The sequence below is a fragment of the Thunnus albacares genome, chromosome 9 (genome assembly GCF_914725855.1).
Source record: "Thunnus albacares chromosome 9, fThuAlb1.1, whole genome shotgun sequence".
In the NCBI taxonomy this organism is placed as follows: domain Eukaryota; kingdom Metazoa; phylum Chordata; class Actinopteri; order Scombriformes; family Scombridae; genus Thunnus; species Thunnus albacares.
In genome coordinates, this window is record NC_058114.1 from 13,697,015 (window position 1) to 13,719,936 (window position 22,922).

The 22,922-nt window shown below is 37.5% G+C and overlaps 1 protein-coding gene across 1 annotated transcript; it reads left to right on the forward strand.

Moving 5' to 3' along the window:
- Window positions 1–115: 115 nt before the first annotated feature.
- On the forward strand, window positions 116–21,146 carry slc5a5 (solute carrier family 5 member 5). The gene is made up of 17 exons (XM_044362686.1): window positions 116–4,026; window positions 5,867–6,272; window positions 8,620–8,685; window positions 8,922–8,973; window positions 10,652–10,719; window positions 11,605–11,759; window positions 12,052–12,192; window positions 13,193–13,322; window positions 13,865–13,953; window positions 14,304–14,416; window positions 14,669–14,739; window positions 15,218–15,304; window positions 16,155–16,357; window positions 16,760–16,857; window positions 17,164–17,249; window positions 17,678–17,770; window positions 18,435–21,146. The coding sequence occupies exons 2-17, from the start codon at window positions 5,907–5,909 to the stop codon at window positions 18,552–18,554; spliced, it is 1,938 nt and encodes a 645-aa protein (XP_044218621.1). The 5' UTR covers window positions 116–4,026; window positions 5,867–5,906; the 3' UTR covers window positions 18,555–21,146.
- The last annotated feature ends 1,776 nt before the right edge of the window (window positions 21,147–22,922 follow it).

Consider the following 22,922-nt stretch of genomic DNA (forward strand, 5'->3'; position numbering starts at 1 on the left):
ATGAGCGGAGTGAATATTTTTTTGGTGTAAAAACAAACCAAACCAAGGCGCAAACGCAAACTAATCATGAGTTTGAAATCAGGGAATATGACTGATTGAGAGGATGCAGCTATAACCTGTTTGGTTAAAAAGAACTGTGGTGTGTTTGGTCAATTGAACTTTGATGCAGACTAACAACCGGACCAAGACCACCTGAAATGGTGGGTCTGCTTCCAGGCAGACTCTGGTGTGGTTTGTTTATAGTCTGAAGCGGTTGTTAGTGTGATGATTTGTGAATCTTAAAGTTGTGATTTCACGATTTCAACCATTAAATCCATCTGCAGATTGTGAACTGGTCAAGTTTTAACAGATAAACCCTCCTTATCCCCTTTTTCTCCCAAATTATATAACAGACCTGTGTATAGCCTTAGATCCCATGACAGTACTCTTGTAGCTGTTTCATGGTCCATAAAGAAGGCCAAAGGTAAGATTTTACAGTCAAAGACTCTGAGCTTTGAATTGTTCTCCAGTGTTCAGAAACACAAACACACTCAGTTTAACCTCTTAAATCTCTTCTTTAAAACCACAGAGAGCAAGTCTTTCAAAGACAGTCTAAAGTCTGTTTTCTTTTATTTAATTAGCCAACAAACTAAACAGCCTGAAAATTTATTGTATGATCTTTCAGCTTTAGTTCCAAATATACAGGCCTACTTTTATAAGCTTGTTTTATGGATTTCATTTTATTTCAGTTTTATGATTTACTTTGTTTGACATCTTACTACAACTGCTAACTTCATGTCATGATGGGTGTGGAAAGTGACACGGCAGTTTCTGAACTTGTTTCCAGCCGTTTCTCACTTTAACCTCTTCTTCTTCTCTCTGTCTGTTGTGTAACTCCTGATCCTGTTTGTCCCACAGATATTAAGTGGTGTTTTTTTCATATGTGTAATTGTTATCCCATCTCAACCACTGCTCTTTAAGTTTTAACCTCTAGAGTAGGCCAGATTTATTCCAATGATTTCATGTGTCCCTCATCTGGATTATATTTAGATATGATTTAACATTGATGCAGTTTTGGTAGCTGTGTAGAAATCTAATTACATTTTGGGTTGTGGGGAGTGGGGATTTGAAGGTAAGAGGGCATAGCGGAGCTTTTATTCTGCTACTACAGATGGAGAGAATGATGGGAGAAGCATAACTATGACATATTGTATGTAACTTGTTGACACATTCATTTCCACTTGATCAGCTTAAGGCCCAAATGCATCTCAAATTACTTTTCACCTTGGAAAGTTGCTTCTGCATCCTGACACACTTGATTCTTTGCTTTTGTTTCATTCAGCAAAGTAAATAATACAGTTCCTTGTGTAACAGTGACTGAACAGACTGTTTAACAGTCTGGGAAATACAGTTATTTGCTTCCTTGCTGAGGGTTACACCTGGGACACACAGTATACCTCTACCTGAGCAGTGCATGCACATCGCTGAACTGCTGCAGCTCGCAGGGGTTAAATGTCCACACAGACACATAGCAGCTGCGACACTGCTACTGCCAGCCCTATCTTTCTACACAGAGTTTGACTTTGATAATGGCCATCAATAATACAATGTTTTATATCATTTCATTATAAATTTCATTATAAAGTTAATTTATATTTAGTTTAGACGGAAAATGGTTGAGAAGCATGTGCTTACTTGTGATAAGTAAATAATATCTGAGGTGAAAGCGGCTCTCTTTCTGTCTGGTCTGGTTGGGGCTACTTCTGTGTCAGCCACATACACTCCTCACACAGGAGACGATTATATTGATTATTGCGCCAGTTAAACCCCCGCTATCACTGCTCCAAGTGAAGAAAATCCCCCCCAGACAACACCAAGTTCCACCAAACGAGCCAAACACACTCCAACAAACAAACCTCCAAACTAACTATCAGGAGGGAAACTGACAACAAATAAAGAAAATAACAACACCAAATCTCTATCTGGAAGCAGGTAAAACAGCAGGCAGGGGTCCCAGTTTGAACGAATATCACAGAAAGCGAGAAGGAGTCGAGAAAAGAAGCTCCGTGTGTCACCGACTCTCACTGCTGGAGTTCCCTGCCAGAGAGTCTCCCTGCCCCAACATGCAACATGCATGCTGACCTGCAGTGGAGACACTGTATATTTTTTTCATGTCTGTGACATATTCTACAGATATGGACACTGAAACTATAGTGAAAGGTGTAATGTTATTGGTATTATTTAAATATGACTACACAGATCATTTTCACTGTCTATTTTTGCTTTGAACCACACATGTCACATGGAAAAAATAGGCGAGATGCCGAATCTCTAGATGATGTACCTCATGAGACATGTGGCTGCTCTAACCTGTTAACATGGACGCTGAAATGAAAAGCAAGAAGTTCCACGACACACACACGCTGCTCATGCAGGTAGTGTGTCCCAGTCTCATACCTGTCAGCACAGTATGAACTTACAGCCGTTTAGCTTAGCTTAGTATAAAGATGGGAAGCAGGGGGAATCAGCTAGATTGGTTCTGTCCAAATGTAAAATATTCTATGAACCCAGAAGCTAGAAAACATTTTTGACTCATGCACCAGGTGAATAGTTTTCAACCGAGTGATCGGGCTCCATCTTTGGATCCAGTATCCAGTTCCAATAATGCATCCACTGGTAGGATCTTCTTCAGGACCTTCTTCCTGTGTTTATGTTTTCGCTCCAGCCCTGGACACATCTGACCAATGAGCGGAGTGAATGTTTTCACATGGCTTGCAGCGATGCATTTTGGTTCGCTTGGATTTTTCTCTGTGTGTAAAGAAACCAAACCAAGCACCAAGTTAACCAACTCATCCACTGATTCGGACCACAGCAAATGAACTATAGGTTTGTAACTGCTTTGTAAAGTGCAAAAGGCCACTTTAGTGTGTTTATTTTATTTTTCAAATTGTACAGTATGTACTTCTGGTGTATTGAATGTATTGATTCCTTAATACTGTCCAGAGTCATTTTAGGAGTGACTCAGATGTTTGATAAATGAGGACACAGATCTTTTTTTGAGAAAATGTAATAAATATTTTCGACATAAATAAAACTTGTGACCACTTAAAATGGGCAATGTCTCATTTGCAACCCCTCCTCACAGGTCATGGGCTGCTCAAAACATCAGTTGTGAGCAGTGCAACCAAAGAGTATTTTTCCTTTGGAGGATTTATATTGACCTACAGAGGTGAGGATACAAAGGATTTTCCAAGAGAAAAAATCTGCAAAAAATGATGTGTATATATTTTACATTTCCTGCCCATCTTATCTCTTTTTATAATCATCTTGTGAACCCATAGATTTATCTTGAGACCCCTTGGGAGGCTCTGAACCCCACGTTGGAAACCGCGAAAACTTTTTCTACTCTTTCACATCTTAAAGTGACTGACAAAATCCTAAAAAGAAAAAGGACTGAGTATGTTTTAGAACTTTAAGCACTGAGATGTTTGTACTACTTTTTTGAAGTATGACGACTTCAGACTCATATTCAAGTCTGACTTCTGAGTCATATCTTCTGGTAGTCGAACACGCAGACAGACACAAAGTAATCAGACACGTTATTTCTGAATAATTTATCGCCCCGATTTGCCTCTCTCTCTCTCTCTCTCTCTCTCTCTCTCTCTCTCTCTCTCTCTCTCTCCTCTCTTCTCTATCACTGTCTTTCATAAACACACACACACAAAAGCAAGCATGTTATTATGAGGAGGGAAAAAATACGTATCTCTCCAGCAGCTTCCTGCGCTCCTCAACATTCCTCTTGGTCACACACTGTATAAACCTCCGACTGCGCATCCTCCCTGAATCTCTCACTATAAACACCTGCGTCGCTTTAATAGGGGGGGAAACCTGTGAGGGAATTTGCACGGCGCACGCGTCTACGCCCGCTCTCGCGCATGTTATAGAAGGTGTATGGAGCCGCAGCAGCTGCTGAGGAATATAACAGGGTGTCAGTTCATTCCCCCGTCACTGTGACTGGGAGCAACTGGAATGACTGGAGAACCAGTGGTGAGTCTTCGCATTTTTTATTCATCTTTCTGAAAATATATGCAGAGTTATTGACGGAAGCACTTGGCTAAAGTCCAGAGTTGACACTTTGTTAAACCACACAATAATGTTTTAACGGTCTTGCTTATTGTAAAAGCAATATATACATATTATCAATCCCTAAACCTAATGACCCAGTTAGTATGTAACACCTAAAACTCACTTTACTTAAGTGAATAATACTGTGGCATTAATTAAAACGTTTTTCAAATGATTTGCACTTGGAAAGATGTACTGAAGGTCCGACTTTTTTAAGTTTGTGGTGGGGTTTTTTTTGTTTTGTTTTGTTTTTTGTTTGTTTTGTTTTGTTTTGTTTTTTGCAATTAAAAGAAAAACAAAAGAAATCGCCAAAGGCAAGGCAATTTTATTTAGGCCTATATAGCACAATTCATACCCAAAAACTACCCAAAGTGCTTTACAGAGTACACAGGCAAAAGCACAAAAAAAACAATTGATAAAAGCAAGAAGGTAAAACCTCATAGAATAAAAACAATAAAACAAACAAGCAAATAAATTTGATAATAATAATAAAAAAGTGCAAGTTGGTTTGTAATCAGTTGCATGTAGTGTGTATAAAATTGTAGATCAGAGCACATAAAATACAGAGCTTTACAAAATTTAATTAAAAGTGATGGCAAACATGTAGGTCTTTAGCCTGGATTTGAAAGCAGTCAGCACTGTCTCAAGTCCTAGCTCTTCTGGCAAATTGTTTCACAGTTGAGCAGCACAGAAGCCAAAGGCAGCTTCACCATATTTACTTTTGACTCTGGGAACAACCAGTAATCCAGAACCAGCCAACCTGAGAGGTCTGCAGGGTTCACACCGGGTCAGGAGATCTGATATGTATCTTGGACCTAAACCATTCAGTGATTCATGGATAAGCAATAGTATTTTGAAGTTGATTCTCTGAGAAGCTGGTAGCCAATGTATTGATTTGAGAACTGGAGTTATATGCTGAGCTTTTCTGGTCCTTGTTACAGCTCTGGTAGCAGCATTCTGGATCAGCTGAATCTGTCTGATCGCTGTCTTAGACATAAGTAAGAGGCACCACACTGTACAAGTACTGAAAGTGGAGAAGTTCAAGAAAAAATACATATAGTCATAATTTACTCAATGATTTCCCATGAAACTGCTCTGATTCATATAATGTACCATACATTAGATGGGAAAAGTCCTTATTAAACATACTTTTTGTACTTTTGTACTTTTTTTGGCCTTGGCAGATAAATAGACATTAAGGTAAGGTTAGGACTAGATAACAAAAAATTTGTTTAGGGAAACATAATAGTTATTTTTCATGTTGGGGATAGACAAGCTAACAGAAACTATTGATTGTATTGTTTTATTTGATGTTAGGATAATTACCTGATGTTTGTGAAATATATCAGGTTTATTTTTTGGAAAAAATCTTTTATTTGTTTACTTCTTTTGTTGCATCTATCACACACTCATCAACAGGACATTTTGGGGTCTTTCTTACAAGCAGCTTTTCTGTGATGGAAAGTTAAAGATACCCTATAGAGTTTTTGACCATTAGTATCACTAATAAGCAATGTGTTTATGAGCAAGGCCACTTTTTGTATGTATGCACACAAGTACAGCTGATAAACATTCCTTCCAACAGTTTTATGATATTCCACTGCAAAGGCAGAGAAGACACTATTGTTTAGAGCTGTAGTAAATATCCTACTGATACAAATATCCTGCAGGTATAACCTTGAATAGATTAGATAAGCTTGTGTATTGTGTCTCCACCAGTCATTGTGTGGTCACTAAATGAGACTGGCTTTCACTCTCACAGATCCACCAAACTACAAGACAGACAACATAACAGTGAAATAATGGAAGAACAGTCTACCAGTCAGCCATCCAGATCAGGCTTTGTCCTGGCTGACTACGCAGTCTTTGTTGTCATGCTGTTGGTGTCTATGGCCATCGGACTCTTTCAGGCCCTGAAGAAGAAGCCACAGGATGTCACTGCCGATGACTTCTTCACTGGTGGTCGGAGTATGCCGGCAGTGCCTGTTGGACTGTCGCTCTGTGCCAGTTTTATGTCAGCAGTCCAGGTTTTGGGGGTTCCTGCCGAGGCTTCCCGCTATGGCTATAAATTCCTCTACATGTGCCTTGGACAAAGCATCAACTCTCTGCTGACAGCTTACCTGTTCATGCCAGTTTTCTTTCAACTTGGCATCACCAGCACCAATCAGGTCGTAATGAGTTTTCATACCCAAGTACCATTATTATGAATTTAACAGAAATATAATGAAAACCATGTCTACTGGCCTGAACAAATATGACTGCAGATATTTCTAATGATCATGACTGAAATTATTCAATTTATCCAAATAGGTACGATTCTCATGTAATTTTGAGTTGACAAAATAATGACTTTGTAATCATGACATTTTTGCTCCTGTCTAATTTGAGTGTGTGAAACCCTTTAAGATTGATATTATGATCATTGGCTACACAAATAACTTTGGCATAGACATGTCAAGATCTCAAAATAATATACAAACTGATCACAATACAAATCGTCATGAAGAAAACAATAATGTTGAGATCATGAAATAAATCAAGGTGAGCAACAGTAGACAGAACCACTGCAAAATAAACTCATGGAAACAAATCCCTGCGATGCTACTGAGTTATCAATTTATGGCTAATGTGTCAGCAAACAATTGCCTACTTACACATCCAGCAGACAGAGCAACATGATGCCAGCAGCCTATTGATGTTTCTACCCCAAGTCCAGTACTCACTTCCCTTTTGGCTCTGGTTGGGTCCACCAATTCCTGAGAAAAATATCATTGCCTTCATCTTGGTAGAGCTGCAGAGTTGGATGACAATTCCCAATGGGTTTGGCTCTATGAGTGAGCATTTCACACTCTGTGTAAGAACAGGAAATATGGCTTAATGTAAGGTTAAAAAATAACATTTATTCATCCTTTCTGGATTCTGTAAAATGTTTTATTTGATTTGTATGTTCTACAGCTGGGTAAGAAACTCTGAGGGCCCTATATTACGCCCAGCGCCAAGCATGACACAAGTGTCTTTGTTAGTTTAAGACCGATGCAGTTGTCATTTTCCCGTCCAGTGTTTCACTGTTATTTTAAGGGCGCATTATCAAGACAGTAATATGCAGCTACATAGGCGGGTGGACACACTCTAAATGCACTTGTGCCATGTACTTCAGACCATGTGCTTTAGATCATTAAAATAGGGCCCTGAGTCTGAGACAACCAAAAAATCAGTCTTTGATTTGACTGAATGTTGTTGCTGTTTCTGTTTATTCACAGTTCTTTTTATGACTGATTTCACCAGGCTGCAAACCAAATTTCCCCTTGGGGACAGTAAAGATTAACTGAGGTTAGCAGTAGCAACAACATTGCCCAGAGGACCATTTTTTTGCATTGTTTAAAAATATGTATTCTTGAACAGTTATCAAAGGAACAAGAACATTTAATTGGTTTTTGCTGGTAGTGATTGTGCATTTTGGACAACACTATAAAAATCAGACCAGAATAATACAACAGAAAAGGGTTTAAACAAAATAAACACCAAGGTATTAAAGGATAAAGCTGGCAATTTTCAATATATTTCATATTTTCAACAAATCTCATGTGCAGAGCCAAACCAACAATGAGCTGATCCTACTTACAAGTGTTGTGTGTGTATCCAAAGCCTGAGATATCTTATTCCTCTGTGCTGTAGACCTCTGTTGTTGTCCAACAACTATTAAATACATGTAAATGAGCCACACCGTTGTACTGGGTGACATGTTCCTTCACTACAAAGATTATGGTCACATTTGTTTTGTTTGTTTTGAAATGGCTCCTAAAACTTATACCAGTTTTCAATCTCCGGAGAGTGGTTCTTTGTAAGGCAGACGGCACTACGCATGCATAGGAATGTGGTTCTGTTTACACAGCTTCGCTAGCTTGATGTGCTACATATCACAACCTCTTGACTTTGTAGTACAAACCGAAAACTAAAAATAGGTCCCCAAAGTACAAAGTCAAGAGGTCAAGAGGCCTTTGCCTTGCATGGATCTACTCTCCAGAGACAGAAAAACCTGATCACTGTTATTAGTCTTTGGAGCCATTTCTAAAAAACTAACATGACTGTAATCTTCGGGGTGAAGGAACATGTCGCCCAGTACAGCGGTGTGGCTCACTGATGTGTTCTTAGTAGGTTTTGGACAACAATGGAGGTCCACAGCACAGGGGAGTAAGATATATCAGGCTTTGGAAACAGACACAATACTTGTAATTAGATCGATTCATTGTTGGTTTGGTTCTCTCACATATTTGTTGACAATATGAAAAATATAGAACATTTCCAGCCATTTATTTTAGGCATTAAAATACCCACAGGGGCCATAAGAGTTTCTAGCCAATCATAGTGTAGAAACAGGGCCAGGATTTCTCTGACAAAATATTGAAATGCACCTGTGGGTCATCAAACATGGTGAATATAACAGGTGAGGAAGGATGAGTGATGTGTGCAGAGATACTCTGCTGTGTTATAACTCTAGCCGTCTGACTGTCACAGTATCTGAAGATGAGATTTGGCAGAGGAATGCAGCTGTTGGGGAGTGTCCAGTTTCTTGTGGCAACGGTAAAACAGACACAGACATTTTTGTGTTCTTTGAAGTCAAAGTTGTGTTTAGTGCTCTTATAGATAATGTCACATTTTCACAACTTTTCTTACACATATATTAGCTATAGTGAATTTAAATCCAGACAGAATGTTCTTTAAACATCACCTCTGAAATTACCAGAGTTGAACTTTTGTAACCTAGTCACTGTGTTTTTATGCGTGTTGGCTGATCTCCATGTGTTCCTTTCTCTCAGCTGCTTTACACAGGGATTGTCATCTATGCGCCAGCCTTGATCCTTAACCAAGGTGGGAGAGATTACTTGATGGCTCTCTGTATGTTTAGATTCATTAGATATTTTCATTCATTTGGCATTTTGGTTATAATTGTTTCTTTGATATTTGGTTCATCACTACAACCTAGCAGTCTGTGTCAATCAGAATTACCACAGATTAATAAGTACGTTGTAGCTTGTGATTGGCAGTAAACTTGAAAGGATGTGGCTGGTGATTTTCTATATTTCTCTTATTGTCATCTATATATCACAACCTCTTGACTTTGTGGTACAAGGTAAATTTGTCAATGAACTTTAGAACAAAGTCAAGAGGTTGTGATATGTAGTACAATAACCTAGCAAAGCACTGTAAACTAATGTAAACACTGTAAACTAAACAAACCAATGTGCCCATACTCTTTGTGGTGAAGGAACATGTCACCCAGTTCTCATTGACATTTTTTTTTTTAATATATAGCTTTTTGACAACAGCAGAAGTCAATGACACAGAGGAGTAAGATATATCAGGCTTTGGATAAACACACAGTACTTGTGAGCAGATCAGTTCATTGTTGGTTTAGCTCTGCACATGAGATGTGTTGACAATAAGAAAAATATAGAAAATCACCAGCCAAATTCTTTAAGGTATTGTATAACACAACAAATTTGATTTCATTGTCATAAAAAAAGTCCTCAAGATTTGTATTATGTCAAACCTCATTTTGTGTTTTTCTTAACAATAGTCATTCAATTTATTTGCATTCTGTAATTGCTTCTCTCTTAAAGTGCAATCTATAAATTGGTGGGCCTCATATTTAAGTTGGTAACAGTAACACCAAGCAGTCTACCAGAGAGCACTGACATGTTTATTATATTTTAACTGTAAAATGTCTCTCTAAGTACATATCTTGGTCACTATTCTTAAACAACCAAATTCAAGGGACCCTTATAAAAAATGAATATTGCCCAATGTATCAAAGAGTTTAAAAATAATATTGATAATATTGATGTTGGCCTCAGATATCCAGTATCAGTCAGGCCATGCACACTACACAACTACATTTGTTTACAAAAGTGTTGTATACATAAAGTTTATTATTTTTATTGTACTGTATATTAGTATTTATTATTACTGGCGTCCACCCTTCCTACAATTCATTTGGCATGCATTTGTTTTTTGTCTCCTAGAGTGCAGTAGGGATATAGAGAGTTTTTTCTCCTGCATACTAGGGATTTACAGACAAGCGATGCATGCACCTACTGGATGTGATGCAAAAAAGCCCCTACATGAGTGCATTTCATGTAGTATGGATGACAATGTCATCTGTCTTCCCTTGTCTTCTTTATTAAAACATGGTTCAATGATGCATCAAGGATGCACCAGATGTTCTGAAGATGCTACTCAGCAAAATCCAAATTATTAAATTCTTTAACATATTTATTACTAATTATCCATCAAACCATACAAGATTTGCAGACTAGACTTCTATTAGCTTGCAGGTGTTACTTGATGTTCACACCTAATATTCCAGATGAGCTGCTTAGCAAAAAAAAAACACACCAGTGCAAAGTTTACTTTCACTTAACTTTGACTAGTTTATGAATTTTTGATCATAATGAAAATGTTTAAATAGCACTTTTTAAGAAACAGGACCCCTACTATAGTGCTATATACATTATGTGCAGGTGTTTCATGGTGTTTTTAATTTCAGCTACTGGACTCAATATGTGGGTGTCTCTGTTTTCTACTGGAATCATCTGCACCCTGTACACAACACTGGTAAAGACGTCTTTTTCCATCTCATCAAACCAGCATGCCTCAGGCAGGTGCTCATGAACACACAGGACTGGTGTCTGTCTAGATTTAGATGTGTGTTCAGAATACATGCATTGGAGTCTGGCATTAGTCCCATTTCTTTTTTTACAATAAGATGGATATTTTGAAGTAGACACCTAGCCAATGGAAATGTATCTGTGTAGTTTTGTTTGGTGGTTGATGTTTGATCATCACAGCTCTACCCAGCCTTCTTTCCCCTTGAACAATATGAATTTTGTCGCGGCCAAGATGTCCAAGAGCAGAAAACCTGAATCCAACCTTTAAAACATCCTCTCAGAAACCTAAACCTACATCCTTGTTTTACCTAAATCTGTGGTTTTGGGATTCTTTCCTAGAATTGTTTTGGATTAGCTTTCTTCTCCTAACCAGGGTCAGAGAGGTAACATTATAATACTTTCAACTACTCAGATTACATTTTTGTTTTCAATTTAATATATGAACATATTGAATATAAAATTAGAATGTTAATACTTTCATATTGTGCTAAAAAAAAAAAAAACATATGGGAACACATGCTGACAACAAACCGATGAACTTTTTACATTTATAAACTATAATAAAATGAAAATCTACCTAATATAGGGGAATATATGGGCAAATATCCCGAAGCATTCCTTTAATTACAGAAATTCAATGACATTACAAACATAACTCCAGGTGACCTGTACTGTGTTTATATTGGAAGAAACACTTTTCAGTTGGCATTCGTCTCCCTGGCCAAATGCACCAAATAAATAACACTCCAAAGATAAAAAAAAAAAGAAAATATTGTGGTGTGTTTCCCTGACTGTCTGTCTGCCTTTCTCTTCCATCATCTGTCTGTAACAGGGTGGCATGAAAGCTGTGATCTGGACTGATGTGTTCCAGATCATTGTCATGCTGTTGGGCTTTGTGGCCATTTTCATCCAAGGCACAGTCCTGGTTGGTGGTCCTGCACTGGTACTGGAGATCGCCTACAATGGATCACGCATTAATTTTAACGAGTAAAAGCTTTTTTTTCCTTCATTTTAACACAGAAATCTCTGGATAAGAACATTAATTGTGCAAGTGCAGCCATATGATCACACCATACAATCTTATGACGGCACACAGAATTATCACGTACTTATGATGCTTTAGCATCAGGTTGATGCTATATAATGCTATCAATATGCTATCAATAACTATACTTCTACTCCTAGAATTGGTCTCCAAATTCTACATTTAAACTCCAGGTATCGAGACCATTGTAAAGAGCGGAGTGTCACTAATTTGTTCAATGATGTTCTTCAACAGTTTTGACGTGGACCCACGGCAACGCTATACCTTCTGGAGCCTGTCTGTCGGGGGTGCATTGGTTTGGTTGTCCATGTACGGTGTAAACCAAGCTCAAGTCCAGCGATACATCTCCTGCAGATCAGAGAGAGAGGCCCAGTGGTGAGTAAAGACCTGCTCACAGTATATAAAGTCCTGCCTTTTATCTACTGTTTCATGTGTTTAGAACAGACGACAATGAAAGAACAGAAGATACTGTTATTTATTTTATTTTACATTTGCATTAACATGAGATACAAGTTTATATACCAACAGAAAAACCAGAGCTCTGCTGAAATCAGCACGGGCCAGTGTTAGTTTCCTGTGGTTGTCTGGCAGGTTTACTCGCACCAGACAATAAATGCTAACACGAACACATCCATACGACACCAGTATTCACCAGTATTCCTTATGATAACAATAAGAGACACATTCTTCTCCTTGACACAGTGTTTGGATAGTAGGTGGAATATTTGAAGTCAATGCTATGGAACCTTGAAGGTATTTACACAGTTATCCAAATTATCAGCATGTTGTTTGTTTTAGGTTGATATTATCGTTTCATGTTTCCTGAAGGTGAGAAGACTTGCCAGGTTACTGCATGAGTAAACTGTCTGCTTTAGATTTGGAGGCATTTCAGACAGAGAGACATGTAATAGTTTTGTTCCTTGTTCCGCTTTTTAGGTGTTATGGGGGTATTTCAGGCAAGGATTATACTCAATAGACCTTGATATTCTTGCTCTGCAGTGACATTTGATACCTTCATTTCTTTACTGCCATTTTCATGAAGGTATTTCCCAGTAAGCATTTTTATGTACTGTAGACTTCTGAGGAAAGACATGGTTGGAGTAAATGTAAATATTTTGAAAGGGTTTAAGTCATCACTCCCTCCATTTTGACATTGTGGCCACTGAAAATCTCCCTGTTGAAGCTGAAAAGTTTCAGTAGTCAGTCAAGTTTTTAATTTACATTCAAGGAATTTAATTTCTCACAAATGACATTAAAAAGATGCATCAGCCTTTCACCAAATTGCCTGAAAAAGTTGTATTTTTACCATACCAGCTAACTAAATAAATACTGAAAAAGTTAGACGCATTATAAAGATGTTTGCTTTTGATTGCAGGGCACTGTTTGTGAACCAAGTCGGTTTATGCCTGATTGTGAGCAGTGCAGGAACCTGCGGCATCATCATGTTTGCTTATTACATCAACTGTGATCCACTGAAGTCTGGGAAAATTTCTGCCCCTGATCTGGTACCCGAGATCCGCATGATACTGTGTACTGGGAGTTTGAAAGCTGTTGCTATTACTGATATCATGTATTGACCCTAGAGATAAATTATGTTCTTACTAAACTTCACTCTGTCTTTAAATTTGACATTTTCATGCAAAAAGAATAAAAGTATTTCTCTCATAGGAGGCAAATTTAGTTTTTATCTCATGGTTTTTTCCACTTAGGCAAATTTGTGATTTGTGATATTGGGCTGTATAAATAAAGATTCCAAGAAAAACATCTACATCTTTGATATATGTGTATTTTTTTTGCTAAACACTTCATCCATCAATTTAAGTTATGATGTTGACTGGGCCACATAATGTAGAACTTTAGAACTAATGTTTATTTTAGCTGTTTACCATGCCGGTGCTTTGTCGCGTCTATGTTCAAACTACACTGATGAGTATTTTGGAGATTTAAACAGAATAAAAAGTCATATTTTATTGGTTGTTGACTCAAGAGAAACAATTAAACAAATTTCTTTTTCCAACCCTTTTCCCTCCTCTCCCGTCTGATGAAGTATATGCCGTACTTTGTGTTGGACATATTCAAACATCACCCTGGCTTTCCGGGTCTTTTCCTTGCTTGTGCGTACAGTGGGACTCTCAGGTATTTGAATCTTGGTTTATTTTCCCCATAACATTTCTTTGCCCATTAAAGCCACTGTTTGTTGGAATTTTCAAATTCAACACTTAGTGGCTCCAAAGGTAGTACCAAAAAAGATACTGTGACAAACAGCCATGCATGCTGCTGTCCTATTGGCTCATGGTGCATGATCTTGGTTAAAGACAGCCACTAAAAATAATGTTCTTTTAACTTATACTTTTAGATTAAAGATTGTTTAAAAAGTCAAAGACACACATTTGAGCATTCTGCCTTTCTGAGTGGCTGTTACAGTCACATAATAAATTCAAAAAATGAAAGAAAATATATTGTGTCACCACATGTCTCTTTCACAGCACGGCCTCCACAAGTATCAATGCCATGGCTGCAGTAACGATGGAGGATCTGCTGCGACCTCGTCTGCTCCACATGTCACAAAAGAAGCTGATCCTCATTTCCAAAGGACTGTGTAGGTTGATGCTCACTGAAACTATATATTTGAATAAAGTTTTACTGTCGTATGTATTCATAAAACCACTTTTGTTTGAAAACTACAAAGACAGGCTTACATTGGCACCAATGGTCACTTTTCCGGGTACAAATCATGTTTCATCATCATTTCATCACATGTTGCATATTTTTTGGATCCCAGTTAAATGCTCAAGCTAATATTTTATTGACTGCACAGCTCATTATACAGTATTTTCTCTTTTTCTTCAAGCCTTCCTGTATGGAGTTGGTTGTATCACTGTGGCTGCTCTCTCCTCCTTCCTGGACTGGGGAGTTCTTCAGGTATAATATCTACATATTACCACACACATGTATGACATTTCATCTATCATGCAACCCCCAGGGCATTGTAAAAATGCAGCATTACATAAACTTTAAAAGGAAAACAATATGCAGCCTCACAGCTGCAAAGTGGCTTATAAGTAGCTTTAAACAACTGTTTGTCAGTGATAAATTAGGCAAGCATACAAGCCATGTGTGAATACTATCTTTAGTGTTTTTACTTACAATTTATCTTTATGACTTATCAAAAACTGTACTAGTATGAATCAAAGGTATGTCAATATATAATGCCATTTTAAAAGAGTTTGCAGAGCACGAAATAATGGAGGTTGAAATAGTAGCCACTTTGTCTAATCTTCTCGTCTCTGTGCTAGTGACCAGCGGTTCAGACTGAATTACAGTGTGAGATTTACTTTATAGTCTGTTTTAAATTCTGTTTGGTTGCTTTTCTTGGGTCTCCCTTGTCCTCTCTCCTCAGGGATCGTTCACAGTCATGGGCGTGGTCAGCGGTCCATTACTGGGTGTATTCATTTTGGGGATGTTTGTCCCAGCAACAAACAGGCTGGTGAGTTGCTTGATTTGTGCTGTGTTGTACATTTGAGGTAGTTTGCTGCTGCTCTCAAATTCTTAGACAAAGCCATTTGTCAGGGGAGCGGTCTGTTTGAACAAAAAGCAGGATTTCTAAAAGCTTTTAATTGAATTGCATGAAACTATGTGGAAAGTTTGGTTGTGTTTTTCTCAGACATAGCATCTCGCATGAAATATCACAAAAGGTTTTTTTTATAGGGATGTTGTTCTGGTTATTTATTTCTCATCTTTTACTAAAAATTAAATCAGACCCCTGCCAGGTCCACTGGTTATTATAGTTATGTAGGTATAATATGGTACCACCATTGATTACATCGCCCCTAGAAAAGTCATGAATGTTAGAAACAAAACTTGGACCCAAAAAATCAGGAAAACGCACCACTGAACAAAGGGCAAATGGAAGGAAGCTGAAGCAGATAAGTCTCTATGTTAGTCACGAAATCCTTTGTTGAATTTTTATTTACTGTTATTATCGACTCCTGGTTCAATGATGTCACTGTCTAAAATCATAAAAATCATTAACTTAACTCCTCCTTGAGACAACTTTCACAGCTGTTACTGTAAATGTTGAGAAAATCAGCAGGAAGGTCACACTAAATACACATGACCCCCCCACATATTTCATACCACTCCTTTAACCATCATCATATTTTTTGGGATATCTTTCCTCAACAGTCTGTATTATCAGCATCAAGACACATTTTATGACTTCCTTTCATTGACATTGTCAGGATTATGTTGGGTGTTGTTCTATGTTTTATAACTTTAACATGATTATATCATAGATATTATCTTTATCCCATATTTTATCTTTATTCGTCTTTCAGGGGGCGTACTCAGGCATATTAGTGGGCTTCTGCGTCTCTCTGTGGCTGGCTGTTGGTTCGACTCTTTATCCGCCCAGCGAGAAGACCATGGGTATCCTGCCCAGCTACACAGGCAAGTGTGAACCCAGCAACATCACCCTGAACAGCAGCCTTGACCAGGAACAACACTCCATCTCCATCCTGCTTCACCCCAATAACCAAGGGTCAGTGAGCTTGCCTGTGCTGACACACAGCTGCCCTTTCTTTCTTCCAGGGATTTAACGCTGGTTTATGGAGGGAGATCAGTACCTATAATCATGATTTGTACTAAAATTAGTGGGAATAAAAATGGGAAAAGATTAATGAATTCCTCAATAAATCTGATTTAGTTTAACATGGTGTTGTGCAGTGGTGTACAGAGGAGAGTGTAATTCAACCTAGTTTTTTGTAATTCCTGGATTAAGAATATTACTAGCTATAACTTGATAGACTGAATGTCAGATCTCCAAGATACCCAACTAAATAGATGTAAAAGCAAAGAAATCAAACCCCCCCCCCCCCCCCCCCCCCAAAAAAAAAAACCCACCTAAAAACCTTTTAATTTACCTGATCTTTTCCAAAACCAGGGGCCTGCTTAACTTCTACTCTGTGTCATACCTCTACTTTGGTGCCATGGCAACTAGTTCGGTCATCCTTGTTGGGCTGATAGTGAGCTATGCCACAGGTAAGAAGATAAAGAGACTAAAAACACACTAATCAGCTGACTCACAATGGCACATTGTTCAGGACTTTTGCTTAGATTTAAGTCAATGTTCTACACTGAATTGCCAGTTTTGAGATATTCTACAAAGCAATTAAATGCAATTCTGTGTAATAAATCTTCCCTGTGTGAAGCTTGTAATGTTTTGTTTTTGAGGATACTGCACCACAGAGGTTTGATTCATCTCTATTGTCATTTTGGAGTTAGTGGTGAATTGCATTACATGATACTGAAAGCTGAACAAATTCTGTCATTTCTCTCTACACACAGGACCAACAAAGAGGAATCATATTAAAGAGGGTTTGTTATGGTGGGACCTGAATAAAAAGCAAGTGGAGATTCCATCAGAGCGCAGAGTAAGTCACAAGCTCAGAAGAGTGTCAAATAATTAACCAACATATGTGATCTTACATACTTGTCCCTGCTGTTGTATTTATGGTGACACACTTAATTGATTTTGACATTTTAATTATCTGCTTATTACCTTGTGCTGGATGGCACACCTTATGAAATGAGTTCAAATTTCTCATTAAGTGTGCATGTTCTTGCCATAAATATTCCCCGGAGTCTTCCTGGTGCTCTCTCAGGTGGACTCAAGATTGGGTTTTGTCCCAAAATTTTATACATCCATTTCAAAAACTGTGCAAGAAAATGCCTCCTAACTAAGATCCTAACCCATGATGCAGTTCATCTTCATTTTTAATTGTTAATAGACCATTTTGGAGCACAACTGCTACATGCCTGCATGTATAAACATGAATGTGTTGTCTGTTTTTGTTCAAAGACTGGAACAGTGTCCAGGATGTTTCCCTGCCTTCTGCATAACACGTGCAGGGATCGGCTGCAGCCCCCTATGAGCCTGAACAGGAATAACCGGGTAAATAAACTGAATGAATGAATAAATTATTATTACTTCCCTTACTTACTTACTTATTTACTTACTTATTTATTTACTTACTTACTTATACACTAATGCAATTCACAATGCCAAGTCAGAGATATTGGAGCCCTATTCTTATAATCATCTCTTTGAGCTTGACATGTGCATTTTCTTCAGCTGGCAACTTATTTATGGCATGAATGTAATGTAATGTATCGTAGAAATGACGTGAATGCAGCATTGCATCTACAACAACATTAGAAGGCTTGTGCTGCTCAAACTGAACACTTACGCTGACGTTTACACACCGTATAGCATTGCAATCAAGTCTGTCTGTCAGCTCCATAGTGTAAAAGCTTCAATAGGAAAACATCCATTCAAGTACAGTCTATATCTGATACTATGAAATAAGGAATGTTTTGAATATTAATATCCAGGTTTTGAAATTAAATTCATATTCAGTTGTGAAAAGAGTGTTCAGTGTTCAGGGAGTTTTCACCTGAGTATTATGTTATGTTATGTTATGTTATGTTATGTTATGTTATGTTATGTTATGTTATGTTATGTTATGTTATGTTATGTTATGTGTGTGTCTGAGTACCTTGGTTCCTCATTTTCAGTTTGTTATTATTGTAAAATCAGAATTGTGGTCTGTTTTCAGGGAGACAAGGTGACAGATAAACCACAGCTCATGCCGTTGCGGGACCTGCACAAAGAGGAAGAAAATCACAAAGAAGAACTAACAAATGTTGGGAATATTAAATCTCCGCTCAAAGTGTAGATGTTGGACAATTAAGGGGCTTTTATTCCAAATAGTAGCAGTAATCATCAATGGTATTTATAGCTCTTTTGTCCCCTCTTCAATTCAACTCTTTATCCTCTTAGTTTTTGTTACTACACCTTTTGTCGGTTAAATCTGCCCCACATTTAGAGTTACATGTAGTTGAAACAAGACTGTTTACAAAACTCTACAAATGCCTTAAAATGTGATTGAATAATGAAGGTCTTTAATTTTGTGCCATGGAAGGTGTAGTACTCAAATACCTTCCTGTGCTATTTTATTTCCTTAAATGTTGAAAGGTTCTTTCATCAAGAAGTTCATTTTGGTATGTTCCACATCTGTAGTAATGCACACCAGTTCTTCAACTAGTGTTGATGGCGGCAGCTTAGGATGAACTGTCTCTTGTTTCCTTGTTCTCTACTCTGTGGGCATGTCTTTTTTAATTCCTTTTGTTACTGAAATGAACCTAAAACTTCCTCTTAAAGGGACACTTTTTTTTTTTTTTTACTTTTTTTTGACATAAAGCTTTATGACTCTTGTAGAAATATTTGCTGGTATGACGCCTATCCATCTCCTCAACAGTATGGCTTGCCAGATTAATATGAACTGCAGAAAACATGGCAAAGCTATCAGAAGTATTTCACGCCACAATAGATCTTCCAACAAGATAACTAGCTCATCCAGTCCACCCACATAAGTAGAGACCTGTCACACAAACATAAGCAGCAGATAGCACCATTAATTAACTGTCAACAGTATAACCCAATGCAACATAAATAGCAGAATTGAACGTGAATAAATGCCAGTACATCCTGGAGTGGATGGAGAGGAAGTAGCCCAAAAAGTATCTTCTGTTGTGGATGGTTTATTAATGGTGCTTTGTGGATAAAAATGCTACTGTTCATATTTGTCTTGCAAGCCACCAACTGACTGTTTTAATAGAGGACTTGTAACATTAAAGTGAGACTAGGCTATATGTAACATTTCAAAGCACAAATAACCAAAGCATCGTCTTAAAAATGAAAAGTTGAGTTCATAAGCAATCAAATACCCTTGCTCAATTCAATACAGCCAGGAGTTTTGCTGCTACACCCTTACTTGGTAGGGGTCTGGTCTGTTACTTGATCTGGTGTGGCTAATAGATTTGGTAGCTAATGTTAGCTACTGACTTAATGACTCCTCTATACTGTTCACTACATTTGAACATGTATATTTATATTTGCCATTTGTTGCCACAGTTGCTGCTGTTCAGCAAAGTTATATCACCTCGCTTAAAGTCCCCCTCCACTCTTGTTCCTTCAGTTGGATGTTTAAGCTTCACTGTGCAGAATGATGTATATGCAGAGTTTGACACTAAAAGGCTGCTCAAATTGTGGTCCAGTATTCATTGATTCTCGAATTTTAATGAGGGGGAAGGAGCAGATGTCATTTTAAGGATTTTAACGAGTTAATTGAACTTCTTTGTTGAGAAACCATATCAGACACAAATTATTATTCACAGTAGAGTCTTATATACAGTATATACATCTAAAAACATGTCTGGAGGGGAACTTTAAACTACTGTACACGCTTCAGTAATTGTTTTAGCAGTCTTCAACATGAAATACTGTATGAAAAACCTTCTATAAAGGTAACACACTTTACAACACTTCTCTGTATTTTTTAAGTAAGGTGTAAAGTACATGTTTAATGCACAACTTCTATGACAATAATAATTAAAATATATTCCACATTACAAGTTTTTCTGTGACTACATTCATGCTTAAAATCTACTGGAAGATGGCTGCTAATGTCAGTAATGTACTGAGCCATAAATCACTTCCTATGGGTGTGTCATGAAACTTAAGTGTCTGCCTCTTCAAAGACTTGTAGGGGCTTCAGGGAAGCTGTTTCAAGGTAGACAGCTCATCAGGATAACTGAAAAGTGTTAGGTCCATATCGTATCAGTAGGGGCGTTTCCAGTGCTGTGAATTTATAGTAGAGTCCAATTTCTGTTTCTGTGAAAAGTTGCAAATTGCAGCTTCAAGAGTTTGATAAGATCCAATAAATTATTTAAATATGAACTTCCTACACAAAGATGGGAATGTCAATATGGACATACATTTTATTTAAGTCTAAATTGGACTCTTAATTAACTATTTGACATACTTTAAGGATTGATTCTGGATAATTTACATTTCAGTGACTTTAATGTTTTTATGGTTCTGTAACACTTTGAATTTCTTTAGCTTCTTTCCTTGTTAAGCAGGTTATAGATTTTAATTATGGAATATTTTGCTAAATGATAAAACCAAAAATGCCATATAGACTAGGAATTATGTTGCAACCCACAATGAACAGTAACTATAAGTCTTCTTATTAAATACTATGTATAGCATTTTTGTCTTCATATTTTATATCATCAACTAGTGTTTAATTTCTCCTTTCACTAAAATGTATTTCTTAATTGAAATATTGTGCTTTATTTTTGGAAAAGGCATAAAATTGTATATGAGTAGCCCTGCAGTCATTATGATACAATCACTAGAATATCTCAATTAGAGCTGCAACAATTAGTTGATTAATTGATTAGTTGCCAACTGTTAAATTAATCAGCAACTATTTTGATAATTGATTAATTGTTTTGAGTCACTTTTTAAGGAGTCCGAATTCTCTTATTCCAAATGTGAATATTTTCTCGTTTCTTTAGTCCTTTATGATAGTAAACTGAATGTCTTTGGGTTATGGATTATTGTGGAGAAAACAAGACATTTGAGGACATCACATTGGGCTTTGGGAAACAGTGATCAACATTTTTCATTGTTTTGTAATCGATTAATCAAGAAAACAATCATCAGATTAATTGATAGTGAAAATAATCGTTAGTTTCAGCCCTAATTTCATTTGTTTTTTGTCCCTCCTCTCAAATTCTGTGACATATATATCTCACACCAAAAAGTTGGTCACCTATATAGAGAGCATCACTGACTGAGAGATTGCCAGAGAGCTTCTGGTGATCTACATTGCAGTAATAGATCATTATGTATATCAACTATTATCAGTGATACTTCTCATTCTTATTTTTATCATTTATTTCATTTTTCTCAATTTATATTTCTATTAGAACTGCAACTGTTACTCAATTAATTGATAAGTTGCCAACTATTAAATTAACCACCTACTACTTTGACAATCAATTGATCATTTTGAGTAATTTTTTTAAGAAAAAACAAGTAAAAATTCTCTTATTCCAGCTTCTCAAATGTGACTATTTTCTGGTTTGTTTAGTCATCTATGATAGTAAAGTGAAACTGGAGTAAATCGGAGAAGACATTTGAAGACATCATCAACAACTACATGATTAATTGAGAAAATAACCAACAGATTAATCGATAATGAAAATATTCATTAGTTGCAGCCATAATTCCTACAAAACTGAAATGTGTGAAAGATGTATTTTATAATTTCCCACTATAACATTTTCATAGTCCTTGTTTTATCCAAACAGCCACCAAAATATAGCATTTATAATAAAGAGCAGCATTAAAACATCAGTATAAAAGCTGAACACCACATTTTTGCTTGTTTGCTTGAAAAATAACAAACAATTAACTGATTACCAAAGTTGATTTATTTCCTGTCTAATCAATTAAGTAATCAATTAATTGTTTCACTCTTTCATCTATAATACAAGTATTCTGAATAAGGTTATGATGGTGTATGAGGATCTTTGTAAACAGTGACACCTGCTGAAGGTGCATACACATTGACTACCACACATCCATTATGGCTGCCAGACACATGCAACCAATAAGTACAAAAGCAGTTCGTATCTTATGATGTTTTTTAATTGTATGTCTTAATCTTTCACCCATTCTCACTATACAAAAGTAAGCACATCATTTCCAGACACTCCTTCTTTCAGAACAAATTGGTAGGTCTAATTGCGAGTATGTCTTTGACGTTGTGGGACTGTGCTTCCGTGCACATTGGTCCTCAATCCCTCCAACCACCTCCATGTTGCAGCAGCCGCTTTCCTCAGCCCGGTGATTCACCACTCATCTGCGGCCCTGTTTGAGTCCTCGTCGGCTACAGCACAGTCCAGGCGCTGAACACCGGGAAGCGCCAGGTCCCTTTCGTTTAGCTTCTCCAGAAACGAGGAGAGCAGTCGTTTGTTTAAATGGTCCGTCAGGGTCCTCTCCTCTTCGACCAGCTCCTTGGCGACATTTCTATCTGACTCCGCTTCCTCCGCCTCGGTGTCCGCGCTGAGAGGCGCAGGGGCCGACTGGTGGTTCAAGGACAAGCCGTTCAACTGCTCGCTCTCCCCGGACTGCTGCTCCGTCCAGCTCCCGGCGTCCGCCCCGGATTCCGTCTCCATCCGTGATATTA